At 45.2% G+C, this 15,276-nt stretch overlaps 1 protein-coding gene across 1 annotated transcript; it reads right to left on the bottom strand.

Annotated features, from left to right (window-relative positions):
* Nucleotides 1-519: 519 nt before the first annotated feature.
* LOC135547868 (uncharacterized) lies at nucleotides 520-6,202 on the bottom strand. Its single transcript, XM_064977087.1, has 3 exons — nucleotides 6,107-6,202; nucleotides 1,355-1,516; nucleotides 520-1,155 (listed from the first exon to the last, which is right to left on the bottom strand). Exons 1-3 carry the CDS (start codon nucleotides 6,200-6,202, stop codon nucleotides 520-522), a joined length of 894 nt encoding a protein of 297 aa, XP_064833159.1.
* Between the last annotated feature and the right edge of the window lie 9,074 nt (nucleotides 6,203-15,276).

Here is a 15,276-nt window from a genome sequence, read left to right as displayed (position 1 = left end):
TTCCCCCCATGTGTTTGTGTGGGATTGTTTATTTGTAAGTGCTTGTGCACGTATTGTTTGGTTCGCTGCTGTCACGAACGTTTTGTTAGAATTGGACCAAAATGCAGCGTGCTTTGGGTTCATCATCTTTTATTATGAGAACCGGCACAAAAACGATAAAGAGCAAAGCAACAAACGTGAATCTTTGTTGTGCGAAAAGGCAACAATACGAAAACAAGATCTCATAAAAACCCAGTGGGAAAAGGCTGCCTAAATATGATCCCCAATCAGAGACAACAATAGACAGCTGCCTCTGATTGGGAACCATACCAGGCCAACATAGAAATACAAAAACTAGAGTACCCACCCTAGTCACACCCCGACCTAACCAAATTAGAGAATAAAAGGCTCTCTAAGGTCAGGGCGTGACAGTACCCCTCCCAAAGGTGCGGACTCCGGCCGCAAAACCTGACTACATAGGGGAGGGCCCTGGTGGGCATCTAGCCTCTGTGGTGGCTCCCGTCGTAGACCCCGCTCCGCTCACGGATCTGTAAGCTTTGGTGGCGGCTCTGGTGCGGGGATCGTCGCCAGAAGCTCTGTACCGTGGATCGTTGCCGGAGGAACCGGAACGTGGATCGTTGCAGGAGGAACTGGACCGTGGTTCATTGCCGGAAGCTCCAGACCGTGGATCATTGCCGGAGGGACCGGACCGTGGATTGTCGCCGGAGAAACCGGACCGTAGATCGTCGCCGGAAGCTCAGGACCGTGGATCGTCGCTGGGGACTCCGGAACGTGGATTGTCGCCGGAGGAACCGTACCGTGGATCGTCGCCGGAGGAACCAGACTGTGGCCCATCACCGGGGACTCTGGACCGTGGATCATCATTGGAGGCTCTGGACTGGGAACATTCGCAGGGCTCTGGACTAGGAACCCTCGCTGGAGGCTTGGACTGGGAACCCTCGCAGGAGGCTCTGGACTGGGAACCCTCGCAGGATGCTCTGGACTAGGAACCCTAGCAGGAGGCTCTGGACTGGGGACCATCGCCGGAAGCTTTGGACTTGGGAGGCGCACTGGAGGCCTGATGCGTGGGGCCGGCATAGGTGGCACCGGACTGGTGACGCCCTTCAGGGCGAGTGTGGGGAGCAGGCACAAGACGTACCTGACTGGGAAGGCGCACTTGAGGGAGAGTGAGAGGAGCAGGCACAGGACGTACCGGACTGGGGACACGCACTTCAAGGCGAGTGCGGGGAGCAGGCACAGGACGTACCTGACTGGGAAGGCGCACTTGAGGGAGAGTGCGAGGAGCAGGCACAGGACCTACCGGACTGGGGACACGCACTTCAGGGAGAGTGCGAGGAGGAGGCACAGGACATACTCGGCTGTGGAGGTGCACTGGAGACCTGGTGCGTAGAGCTGGCACAGATGGAGCCGGAACGATGATACACTCCGCACGGTGAGTGCGGGGAGCTAGCACAGGACATACTGGGCTGTGAAGGCGCACTGGAGACCTGGTGCGTAGAACCGGCACAAATTCTACCTGAACAATGACACACTTCGCACGGCGAGTGCGGGGAGCTGGCACAATACATACTGGGCTGTGGAGGTGCACTGGAGACCTGGTGCATAGAGCTGGCACAGATGGTGCCGGATCGGTGACACACACTTCAGGGCGAGTGCTTGGAGGAGTCATAGGACGCACTGGACTGGGGAGGCACCCTGGAGGCCAGATGCGTGAAACTGGTGCAGATGACACCGGACTGTTGTCACGCTCCTCAGCACGCCCGCTCTGCAGCACTCTCACCACCACCTCTCTTCAGAATCTTTCATCGAGTTCCTCCTTCGACTCCATGGCGGTCTCTGGCTCATTCCTCGGCTCCACCGACCACCCCGTGTGCCTCCCCCCCAAAATATTGGGCTTTCTACCTTTCCGCGAACTCCGGTGTCGTCGCTGTCCTCCCTTATCTTCTTGCGTCTCTCGCCAAGGAAGGCGATACTGTCCTGCCATGAAGTCTAGGATCCTTTCCCATCCAAAATCTCTTCCCAAGTCCATGATACTTTCTCCACCTGGGCACGCTGCTTGGTCCTGTTGTGGTGGGATCTTCTGTCACGATCGTTTATAGAATAAACAGACCAAGGTGCAGCGTGCGTAGAGTTCCATGTGTTAAATTAATGAAACTAACCAAAAAAATGCAGAACAAACTAAACGTAAAGTCATAGAGTGCTCACAGGCAACTACAAACAAACAAGATCCCACAAAATCCCAGTGGGAAAAGGCTGCCAAAATATGATCCCCAATCAGAGACAACGATAGACAGCTGCCTCTGATTGGGAACCATACCAGGCCAATCTAGAAGAAAAAGAAACGCACACCTATTAGGCGAGGTGCTGGCTAGCGGAGTGGAAGACTTGAAAATAAAGGAGAGCCACACACTCTAGGAGCTCAGATGCAAAAATGTAATGTCCAACAATCAGGCTATAATCAAACACTGCAAGAATACAACCAAGGGAAGGTCTGAAAACACATTACAGAGACTATCATCGGATTTTAGAACGTGCCAATGTTTGTGAACAATTCCCTTCATTTGTTCAGAGCACTTAGAATAGCGGGTAGTTAGAAGTAGTAGTTAGAACGCAAGAATGCGTCTTTTTGAAAAAGGTCATGTCTCGTTTTGTTTTGAATCTTCTCAATGGCAATATTAATCTGATCATTTTTGTTCCTCCTCTCCTTGAATTTACTTTATGTCTCAGCCATATTTCTTTCGAAATCTGAATGTTTTTTGCAAATTCTTTTGATTCGCCAGAATTGGCTGTAGGGCAATCTATTTTTCAAGGGAAGTGGGTGACAACTGTCAGCTCTCAACAAACTGTTACGATCAGTAGGTTTCCTGTATAGATCAGTGTATAGAACATTATTTTCATACAAGATCAGAAGATCAAGGAAGCTGATTTGACGTGTATCAGATTGCATAGTAAATCTCAGATGCTCAGAACAGGAGTTAAGAAAATCATGGAACGCCTGGAGCTGTTTTGCATCACCCCTCCATAGAACAAACATATCATCAATATATCATTTCCAATTAATGATATTAGGCAAAGAAAACATTTTTGAGAGGATGGAAAATAGACCATACCAGGCCAACATAGAACAAAACCCAGAGTACCCTAGTCACACCCCGACCTAACCAAATTAGAGAATAAAATGCTCTCTAAGGTCAGGGCGTGACAGCTACGTTTTTTTTACCCAATTATTCTTGTTATTTTTATCCCTGCCACCGATTATGCACCCCTTACACATGAACATTATACAGCATCAGTTCTCTATGTCTGACAAGTAGTATGGAGATGCTGCTTGGAGTATTGCTTCATCACCCTTTGCAATGTTCTCCCTGTGAATCTGGTGATGTTTTTTTCCCCTGTACAGAGACATTAGCTATTGAAGTCGCTTGAATTATTTTCAATACATTTGTGTGAAAGTACCAGCTGTCATTAAGGTAAAGGGTGGCTACTTTGAAGAATCTCAAATACAAAATATATTTTGATTAGTTTAACACTTTTTTGGTTACTACATGATTACATATGTGTTATTTTATAGTTTTGATGTCTTCACAATTGTTTTACAATGTAGAAAATAGTTAAAAAAATAAGAAGAACCCTGCAATGAGTAGGTGTGTCCAAAAGTTTGACTGGTACTGTATGTAAATCCTATAAATTAAAAGGACCAATCTGGGTTCAATCAATTAGCTTAATTTTGCAAGGATCAAATTACATTTCAACAAATTAATGTTTCAGGAACGCTAATCTCAACTGTTTCAAACTACAGAAATTATTTCAGTACAATCTGAGATGGTGGGTGTCAAGGCTTGCTGAAATGACATGGAATGATCCATGTGTAACAAATCATAGCCAGCCAGCCAGTCAGTCAGTCAGTCTGAAGAGGACCAGGCAGGGAGCCACCCAGCCCTGTCCTAACCAGGCCTGGGCTCTCTCTGCCGGTCCCGATAACGGCCTGTGTCTGGGGTGGGGGTGGGGTTATGGTGGTTAGAGGCCATCTGCTCCAGCTGGGGACTAGGAGATAAGGCCAGCAAGCCGGAGATCAGTCTGGAGTTGATCTATCACACCTCCTCACATCTCTACATGCTCAGGATTCCTGGGGTGAGGGGCAGTGTGTGTCAAATCAAATCAAATGTTATTTGTCACATGCTTCATAAACAATAGGTGTAGCCTGACAGTGAAATGCTTACTTACACATGGATCATTTTCCAAAATTGCAGAGTTATTGAAAATGGGATTTAATTCAAAACTGTAACTCAGCCACACAGGAACATTCACTGTTGTCTTGGTAAGGCTACTCCAGTGTAGATTTGGCCTTGTAGTTTATGTTATCGTCCTGCTAAAAGGTGAATTCATCTCCCAGTGTCTGGTGGAAAGCAGACTGAACCAGTTTTTCCTCTAGGATTTTGCCTGTGCTTAGCTCCATTCCATTTATTTTTTATCCTGAAAAATTCCCCAGTCCTTAACAATTACAAGCATACCCATAACCTGACGCAGTCACTACTATGCTTGAAAATATGGAGAGTGGTACTCAGTAATGTGTTGTACTGGATTTGCCCCAAACATAACACTTTGTATTCAAGACAAAAAAATGTATTGCTTTGCCACATGTTTTTTGCAGTATTTACTTTAGTGCCTTGTTGCAAAAAGGATGCATGTTGTTGATTTCATCCTTAGTTTTCTCCTATCAGAGCCATTAAACTCTGTAAGTGCTTTGAAGTCACCATTGGCCTCATAGTGAAATCCCTGAGCTGTTTCTTTCCTCTCCGGCAACTGAGTTAGGAAGGACGCCTGTATCTTTGTCGTGACTCAGTGTATATTACAGTTTTTTACAATCACTTTGGCACTAATTTCGGAACCCCAATGTCATTTTTCTAAATTCTAGCCCCAAAACTCATAACCAATGATCAAAATACAATTTTTTTAAAACTGTAACACTTTTTCCAATTGCTTGGATACAATACCCATATAGCTAAGATCATTTGTTCATTGAACTAAAATCACCTGTTCAAAATAATACACCTTAACATCAAAGTATTACCATTTCAAAATGCAATTCACACATTACATCTGAATTGACTGTCTATTAATTTCATTACAATGATCTAACTATGAATTGATACAACTGCTCAAAATGAGAAGTAACTGTTGCATTACTCTTAATGCATAGTTTTATGGAAACTGACAAACAAAATTCCATGTTTAGGTCATGAAAGTTTCAGGATAATGAGATCCATTGACACCAATTATCATGGAACATGAACCAATCAGACTGCATTATCTATGGATGTAATATTTCATCATCATTCTTTATCAGACACTGTTTCTATGGTCCCATGTACCACTTTTCCAGACCATGTTTTCAGATTTGACATTACTGTACACTCACCGGCCACTTAATTAGGTACACCTATCTAGTACTGGGTAGGACCCCCTCTTGCCTCCACAACTGCCTGAATTATTCATGGGGTTGTACGTTAAGAGATGCCATTCTGCACACCACTGTATTAAACAGCTATTATTTGAGCATTTGTGGCCTTTCTGTTAGCTTGAATGAGTCTGGACTTTCTCCTCTGAGTTCTCTCATTAAAGAAGGTGTTTTTGCCCACAGAACTGCCGCTCACTGAATGTGTTTTGTTTAGCGCACCATTCTCTTTAAACTCTAGAGACTGTAGAGCGTAAAAATCCCAGGAGAGCAGCTGTTTCTGAGATGCTGGAATCACCACGTGTGGCATCAAAAATCATACCACAGTCAAAGTTGCTGAGATTACTCATCTTGCCTGTTCTAATGTTTGGTCGAACAACATCTAAAGCTCTCTACTCTATATACTCTATATATTGAGCTGCAGGCAGCCACATGATTCACTGTTCGAATGTAACCTTCCTTGATGAGCTAAGTCAGGTCTGTAGAGGTGATGGCATGACCTATGTCATTGTGTGGGATAATGTCAGGTGCTCAAATCGTGCAAGCATGGTTTCAGGCCCAACCACAATTTACCACCTGTACTTACCTCCATACTCTCCTTTCCTTCACCAGATTGAGGAATTTTTCTCCACGTGGACATGGAAGGTATACGATAGGCGCCCTCACGAACAAGCGGCCCTTCTCCAGGCCATGGATGACGCATGCAATGACATCACGGCAGACCAGTGTCAGGGCTGGATTCGCCATGCCCAAAGATTCTTCCCAAGATGTTTGGCTAACGAAAACATCCATTGTGATGTGGATGAGAACCTGTGGCCAAATCCACAAGACAGGGTTGATGGAAATATAGAAGTACAGTAATCAATCTTTTGTTTTTCATTTTACAGTAAGCCAGGTGAGGAACACTGCAGTTGACCTCTAACTGTTTTTTTTTTTTTTGTAGCTAATTATTTTTGCTTTGATTCAAAGAAAGACATGTTGTGATTTTATTGTATTTCATCAATAAATGTCATATTTTGTTCAATGACTCCACTGTGTCTGTAGTATTCTCTCTACTAGTCATTTTACAGTGATGTATTTACGTGTAGTAGCATAATGAAACATGTATCACATACTTAGTACTACAATATTTAATGATTGGACGAACAACTACACAGTGAAACCATCGGTATCTTGTGTGTGGGTGATCTAAATGAATGCTCCTATGGTATTTCATGATAAATGAGTTATTTGAACCGAAGATTCTGCAAGTGCAAGGTTTTTTCAAAGATATGAATGCACAATGCAATGTTTTGAACATTGGACAGTGTTACAAGTGATGACCGTCTTGAGTTTTGTGTCTAGAGTTTTGAAAAAGGACCACAAGGTTCTGAAATTAGTGCCAACGTGATTGTTAAAAACTTCACCCAAAGTGTAACTACAAACCTCAACATGTTCAAAGGGATATTCAATGTCTTCTTTTCAAGATGCACCCATCTACCCATCATGTGACTTGTTCAGCACGTTTTTAGTCCTGGACTTCTTTAGGCTTAACAAAGGGGTTGAATACTTATTGACTCAAGATGTTTCAAAAAACATAATTCCATTTTGACACTATGGCGTATTGTGTGTAGGCCCGTGACAAAAATCTCAATGGAATCCATTTTAAATTCAGTCTGCAACACAAGAAGATGTGGGAAAAGTCCAGGGGTGTGAATACTTTATGATGGCACTGTTGGTAGGGGTAAAGTGACGAAGCAACCGGATAGATAATAGACAATAGGAGCAGCGTATGTGGTGAGTGTGAAAGTGTGTGTTTGAGTGTGTGTGTGTGTGTGTGTGTGTGTGTGTGTGTGTGTGTGTGTGTGCGTGCGTGCGTGCGTGCGTGCGTGCGTGCGTGCGTGTGTGTGTGTGTGTGTATGCGTGCGTGCGTGCGTGTGTGTGTGTGGGCTTGTGTGTGTGTGGGCTTGTGTATATGAGTTTGAGTCAGTCTGGTGAGCATTTCGGGACGCTAAATTGTCACGCGTATGTGTGTGTTTTCCCCTGTCCGATAGTGGTTTTGAGGTCATTCATATTTTCCTATTGCATGTGATCAGAGACTATACTGGACAGAGCAAGGGGTAGGGGGAGGAGAGGCCAGATAAGGACAAGCTGAGGGGAGTGTGAGGAGTGTGAGAGACCGGATGGACAGTGCAGGGGCTGCGGGAGGGGGTAGGGGGGTGTTGACTCAGTGGTTGATATCTGCTGACTGTGTTCCTGGTTCCTGGGTGGCTGCTGAGGCCATGGTTACACAGGCTGATGCATGCAGCCATCACTGTGGGGTTAGATCTCACACATAATCTCCCTACCTGAATCATCACACAGAGGCAGATGAGAGGGCAATGTTTTTGTTCCCATTGTATCTGTATAGCTGTACTGAATAGCTTACACAGAGCCATGGTATGGACATGGAAGAAGACAGAGAAAAGAGAGCATTTCAGGTTAGTGGGCAGCGTTGTTGTTTACTGTTAAGTAATGTGACTTCTGATGAGAAAATGTTTTATTTATTTAACCTTTAAGTCAGTTAATAAGAACAAATTCTTATTTACAATGACGGCCTACCGGGGAACAGTGGGTTAACTGCCTTGTTCAGGGGCAGAACGACAGATTTTTACCTTGTCAGCTCGGGGATTCGATCCAGCAACCTTTTTGGTTACTGGCCCAACGCTCTAACCACTAGGATACCCGTTGCCCCAAAACCATGCTAAAACCATGAAACGTGATTATTCTAAACATAGCACTTCAGAAAGATTGTATAATATATTCTATTGTTATAATATTATTACATATTGCAGCAACCTTGTGTTTGTAAGTGCGGATATCGACTACGGCAATTGAGCATGCTTTCTTGGCGCACTCAATCTCATAAAATAACAATATCATAAAACGTAGATAATTCAAAAATTAATATCAAAGACAGTGCAACATGTCCAACGTTATTGGTGATGCTAGACCTTTTACTCCCTAAAAATATCAAATAAACCATCACATTCTCCCCCTAGATTAGAATTTAGCAATGCTAACAATGATAATGGGACCTCCTGCCTAAATTGTCGTAGCTTCATCCACTAGAAATGGTAATGTACTGTATCATCCAATATCTCAAAATAGGTTTCAAGTCAATTCAGCTCTAAAACTCTTCTGGGTATCTAGGCTACCTGTCATCTGACTCTAAGCAGTAACAGGGGTGTGTGTGATTTGTGTATGTGTGGGTGTGTGTCAGTGTGGGTCTTAGCCCTATTGTTTATGGTCTTAGTGGCCTGAGACGCAGCTTGAGGTGGACAGGATGGGCTTAATCAGCACTCTTTTAGTGTTTGTGTCTTACATTTAGCAAAGACTCCAGCCACCCTAGTCATAGACTGTTCTCTCTGCTACCGCATGGCAAGCGGTACGGGAGCACCGGGTCTACATCCAAAAGAGTTCTTAACAGATTCTACCCCAAGCCATAAGGATCTTGAACAGCTAATCAAATGGCTAACCATTCTATTTGGGTAGCCCCTCTCCCCCCTCTTTTACACTGCTGCTACTCTATGCATAGTCACTAACTCTACTTACATGTACATAGTACCTCAATTACCTTGACTAATCGGTGCCCCCTGTCTATTGCCTCATTATTGTTATTTTACTGCTGCTCTTTAATTATTTGTTACTATAATTTTTTATCTATCTATTTTTTACTTAACACTTATTTTTCTTAAAAATGCATTGTTGGTTAAGGGCTTGTAAGCATTTCACTGTAAGGTCTACACCTGTTGTATTCGGCACGTGACAAATACAATTTGATTTGATTTGAAATAACCCCACGTTAATGAGGGGTTTCAATCACGAGGAGGGTGGGGAAACGTTTTGGTCGGATGGGAAGGCAAGACTAGGCTATACTCCTCTGCTGGCTGGCTGGTTTACTGGTTGGCTGTTCGGCTACTCAACACTGTGGTTGGCTGGTCGACTGCTCTGTGGCTGGCTGCCTGCTCCGTGGATGGCTGACTGCTGCTCCATGGCTGGGTGGGTGGCTGATGCTCTGTGACTGGCTGGCTGGTTGGCTGCTCTGTGGCTGGCTGTTAGGCTGCTCTGTGGCTGGCTGTTAGGCTGCTCTGTGGCAGGCTCGATGCTCTGTGGCTGGCTGGCTGGTTGGCTGCTCTGTGGCTGGCTGTTAGGCTGCTCTGTGGCAGGCTCGATGCTCTGTGGCTGGCTGGCTGGTTGGCTGCTCTGTGGCTGGCTGGCTGGTGGGCTGCTCTGTGGCTGGCTGTTAGGCTGCTCTGTGGCAGGCTCGATGCTCTGTGGCTGGCTGGCTGGTGGGCTGGCTGGTGGGCTGGCTCCCTGGCTGAATGGCTGGTGCCTTGGGGAAGCAGTAGCTCTGGCTGTGTCGACAGCCCCCAGTGTCACGTTACTCCAAACTATAAATCTCCAGAGGAATTCCGTAGGAGGCGGAAAACAAACATCCCATAATGAAACACATGGGGAGGATGAGGATCGGCTTCAAGTGCAACAAATCTGGGCCCTAAAGATGTCTTTAAATTGTATGTCTAACTAAAGTGATAGTAAAAGTTATTGGCAATATAAGGCACTTTGAATATTTGATGACATCAGTAACACACAGACCTACAAGTAACTGCCAAAATAATGGAAACATTTGCGAAAATGAGGGATACAAAGTATACTGAAAGCAGGTGCTTCCACACAGATGTGGTTCCTGAGTTAATTAAGCAATTAACATCCCACCATGCTTAGGGTCATGTAGAAAAATGCTGAACAGGCCATTATTTTGGCTACAATGGCTATGCCTCCATAGGATGACTATGCCCCCATCCACAGGGCACGAGTGGTCAAATCAAATTGTATTTGTCACATACGCCGAATTCAACATGTGTAGGTAGACCTTATCCGGGAAATGCTTACTTATACAGTAAGGCCTTAACCAACAATGCAGTTTTAAGAAAATAGATTAAAGAAAATATTTATTAAATAAACGAGTAAAAAAAGTAAAATAAAATGTAAAACAATAAAATAACAATAATTAATCTATATACAAGGGGTACCGGTACCAAGCCAATGTGCAGGGGTACAGCTTAATCAAGGTCATTTGTAAGGGTAAAATGACTATGCATAGATAAAAAACAGAGAGTAGCAGCAGTGTAAAAACAAATTGGGGGGGCGGGGGGGGCAATGCAAACAGTCCGGGTGGCCATTTGATTGTTCAGCAGTTATGGCTTGGGGGTAGCTGTTAAGGAGCCTTTTGGACCTAGACTTGGCACTCCGGTACCGCTTGCTGTGCGGTTGCAGAGATAACAGTCTATGACTTGGGTAAATGTCTTTGTCAATTTTTTGGGCCTTCCTCTGAAACCACCTAGTATATAGTTCCTGGATGGCAGGAAGATTGGCCCCAGTGATGTACTGGGATGTATGCACTACCCTCTGGGGTAAAGTGGGATTTCTTATAAGCGTCCGGATTAGGGTCCCGCTCCTTGAAATGGCAGCTCTAGCCTTTAGTTCAGTACGGATTTTGCCAGTTATCTATGGCTTCTGGTTGGGATATGTACGTGCGGTCACTGTAGGGACGACGTTGTCAATGCACTTATCGATGAAGCCGGTGACTGAGGTGGTGTACTCCTCAATGCTATTGGATGAATCCCGGAACATATTCCAGTCTGTGCTATCAAAACAGTCCTGTAGCGTAGCATCCGTATCATCTGACCACTTCCGTATTGAACGAGTCACTGATACTTCCTGCTTTAGTTTTAGCTTGTAAGCAGGAATCAGGAGGATATAATTACATTTATAATGTCTTTATTCTTTTGAAACCTCTGTTTGTGTAATGTTTACTGTTCATTTTGATTGTTTATTTAACTTTTTAATATTATCTACCTCACTTGCTTTGGCAATGTTAACATATGTTTCCCATACCAATAAAGCCCCTTGAATCAAATTGAATTGATTTATGGCGAAATTTTCAAAATGGAGGGCAAAATGGAGGGCGAAGGAGAGCGAAGGAGAGTGAAGGAGAGCTTTTTAAACATCTCTGTGTGTGGAGTAAAGGTGGTCTAGAGTTTATTTTCCTCTGGTTGCACGTGTGACATGCTGGTAGAAATGAGCTTGAACCGATTTAAGTTTGCCTGCATTAAAGGCCCTGGCCACTAGGAGCGCCACTTCTGGATGAGCATTTTCTTGCTCACTTATGGCCTGATACAGTGCGGTCTTAGTGCCAGTATTGATTTGGGGTGGTAAATAGAAGGCTATGAAAAGCATGTACCGTATATAGTGTGGTCTAAAGCTTATCATGAGATACTCTACCTCAGGCGAGCAATACCTAGAGACTTCCTTAATATTAGACATTGCGCACCAGCTGTTATTGATAAATAGACAAACACCCCTCATCTTACCGGACGTAGCTGTTCTATTCTGCCGATGCACGGAAAACTCAACCGTATATTATCCATGTCGTCGTTCAGCCACTACTCTGTGAAACAGTTTTAATGTCCCGTTGGTAGGATAGTCTCAAACAGAGCTCATCCAGTTTATTCTCCAGTGATTTCATGTTGGCCAATAGAACTGATGGTAGAGGCGGGTTACCCACTCACCGCCAAATTCTCACAAGGCACCCTGATCTCCACCCCTTGTATTTTCTTAATTGGGCCTTGTCCGGGAGCAGCATTATATCCTTCGCATCTGACTCATTAAAGAACAAATCTTCGTCCAGTTCGAGGTGAGTAAACTGTTCTGATAACCAGAAGCTCTTTTTGATCATAAGAGTAGCATCAACATTATGTACAAATAAGTTACAAATAATTTTGAAAAAACACACAAAATAGCACAATATTGTTTGGGAGCTCGTAAAACGTCAGCCATCCCCTCTGGAGCCAAATGCTAACAACAATGGTTTGATGACCATGAAAATAACTTCAAACAAATGCCATATCCGTCTCAGTCCCCAGATCTCAACCCAATTGAACACTTATGAGAGATTCTGGAGCGGCGCCTGAGACAACATTTTCCACCACCATCAACAAAACACCAAATTATGGAATTTCTCATGGAAGAATGATGCTGCATCCCTCCAATAGAGATCCAGACACTTGTAGTATCTATGTAGGTGCATTGAAGCTGTTCTGGCTCGTGGCCCAACGCCCTATTAAGACACTTTATGTTGGCGTTTCCTTTATTTTGACAGTTACCTGTATGTGCTGTCATAGACCTACCTGTACTATTGGGTTTTGAGCAAAGGTGATGCTCCACAGTTTCAGTGAAAAGAATAACTGTGTTGTTAATCAATCATATGCACCTCTGCATCCTGCCAGACACTGGCTGCCGCCAATCTAAGACCATTAAGCTGCAGAACAGGAACTAGTCCAGAATGTGATAGTGGATATTAACATCCATATTATCTAACCCACACTTTGGAAGGTTTTATGGAGTATGGAGCCTCATCCAGTTTAGTCCTACCTTGGCCAACCACTCCACTCCTCTCTTTATCACGGTTTAAAGTTTAACCATCAGCATTCGGACCCTGAACCAGCCATAAACACACACAATGGCTTATCTCTGTGTCTTGAGATCATGGTAAAAGAACATACAAAGTAGCAGAACTGGTCATGAGCCTGTAAGAAGGCTACTATCCACTGCAGCGCCATCTACTACTGTGTGTGTGTGTGTGTGTGTATGTGTGTATGTGTGCGTGTGTGTCTGTGTGTGTGTGTGTCTGTGTCCCACTATCTCCTGATCCCCAGATGTATTTGTACACTTGTCTACACACAGAGCCCAGACTGATAAGGTCTGAGTGTGTGTGGACACAGGAAGTTGGGTCAACACCCAAATAAATCAGCACTCGTTAGCAATCACAAAGCGGGCAGGTGTTACGTAGTGTACAGCCACGCGTATTCAAATCAACCTTACATACATACCTTCACCCCGCTCTCCGGAGGTCACACACACCTATGCACACACACACACACACACACACACACACACACACACACACACACACACACACACACACACACACACACACACACACACACACACACACACACACACACACACACACACACACACACACACACACACACACACACACACACACTCTCATTGGAAGCATTAGGTAATTGAAGATGACATCATATTGCTCTCCAAGTAGACAGCTTGGTTCATAAGACATTATGGCCTGGGAGAATGGAGAAAATATGATAGTGTATGTTAGTGTGGTAAATTCCATGGGTTAGCAATGGCACAGTTGGATAAGTGGTTATACAGAAGTGAGGGAAAAAGTTGACCAAAAGTCATAATCATTTATGCTGAGTTTCAACACATTAGAAAATGCCAAAACCACCAATTAAGACAAATGCAAACCCAAATTCCATTCTTCAAGTCTGGGAGCTACATAATTGATATGAATTATGAAAGCCATTTGAGGGGAAGAGAAGGACAGAGAGACAGACACAGGCACGACACACGCACAGGCTAATAAGTCTCCCAATGGCCAGAGAAGATACTATTCATTCTACCACCACTGTTCTTCCAGACAGTAGGGTAGAACAGCCCAGACAACAAAAGCACGGAGTGGGTGACATGAGTGATATCAGTGTGGGTAGATGGATAAAAACCTGGCTCCCTGGGTGTACCATGGGAAAGGAGGGGAGCCTGGGCCCTGCTACACACTGGATCACATAACCTGGAGCAGGGCCCAAGGTCATGGACAACACAGACCACAGAAACAAGAGCCCCCAAGACAGGGGGATCAGGGGACCTACAGCTACGGTTACCATGAGAGAGAGGGAGGGAGGCAGGGAGGGAGGGAGTAAATTAGAGATGAAAGGAGGGGAGAGAGATTGGAGAGGTGACCATATAGACAGAAGGCCCCATAACTCCTTCCCAGTTTCTCCAGCACCAGGCTTATTTATTGCTCTGTAATTTCGGTAGGTGCCAGGGGAGAGAGCATGGTCCTGGGGGGAGAGAGCATGGTCCTGGGGGGAGAGAGCATGGTCCTGGGGGGAGAGAGCATGGTCTTGGGGGGAGAGAGCATGGTCCTGGGGGGAGAGAGCATGGTCCTGGGGGGAGAGAGCATGGTCCTGGGGGGAGATATGGAGAGGAAGTGAAATGTGTGTGTGTGTGTGCATGGGTACAAATGTTGTATGACTGCGTGTGTGTACTGTATGTGTGCATGCATATGTGTTTGTGTACCAGAGGAGGCTGGTGAGCGGAGCTATAGGAGGACGGGCTCATTGTATTGTCTGGAGTGGAATCTTGTATTGTCTGGAGTTTCCATGTGTTCGTTGTGTTTGATACCATTCCATTTAGTCCATTCCAGCCTTTACAATGACTCCGCCATCCTATAGCTCTTCCCACCTGACTCCTCTGTGTGTGTGTGTGTGTGTGTGTGTGTGTGTGTGTGTGTGTGTGTGTGTGTGTGTGTGTGTGTGTGTGTGTGTGTGCGGTGGTTCGGGAGGGCCTTCTGCAAACTGCTGGCCTGGCTGCTGCCTATTCACACACAGCCTGCAGTAATCCTAGCTCTGCTCTGTAGCCTCGCTCTATCAGGCAGCGTGAGCAGAGCACGGAGCTGTGACGGCGCCAGGGAGCTAAACTGAAACACTCCGACTACCTGTCTGAAACGCTGAGGAGGTTTCTAATGAGAGCGACTCCCGACCCTCGCCGTCAGGGTACAGTGGAGAGGTCACGTAACCATGATACAATCGGCCCCGCCAGTTCAGAACATGTCGTGTTCTGCGTGTGAATCAGGGGCCAAAAGAAGGAAAATGCCAATAATGCAATTCAACCTCAACCTCAAGGAAACGGCTCTGGAACAGACCCCAGAA

This window comes from Oncorhynchus masou, chromosome 11, assembly GCF_036934945.1.
Source record: "Oncorhynchus masou masou isolate Uvic2021 chromosome 11, UVic_Omas_1.1, whole genome shotgun sequence".
Taxonomy (NCBI): Eukaryota; Metazoa; Chordata; class Actinopteri; order Salmoniformes; family Salmonidae; genus Oncorhynchus; species Oncorhynchus masou.
The sequence above is the reverse complement of the archived record's forward strand: the minus strand, read 5'-3'. Positions and strand labels throughout refer to the sequence as shown.

Excerpts from the sequence above, each read along its gene's own strand:
- LOC135547868 (XM_064977087.1), bottom strand. The coding sequence starts at position 6,202 with ATGGCGAATCCAGCCCTGACACTGGTCTGCCGTGATGTCATTGCATGC. Across the intron at positions 1,517-6,106 it reads TGTTCGTGAGGGCGCCTATC|GTAGAATTTGTGCCGGTTCT; the intron begins GTATACCTTCCA and ends GTCATTGTTCAG. Across the intron at positions 1,156-1,354 it reads CAGTGCACCTCCACAGCCGA|TGCGCCTTCCCAGTCAGGTA; the intron begins GTATGTCCTGTG and ends CTCTCCCTCAAG.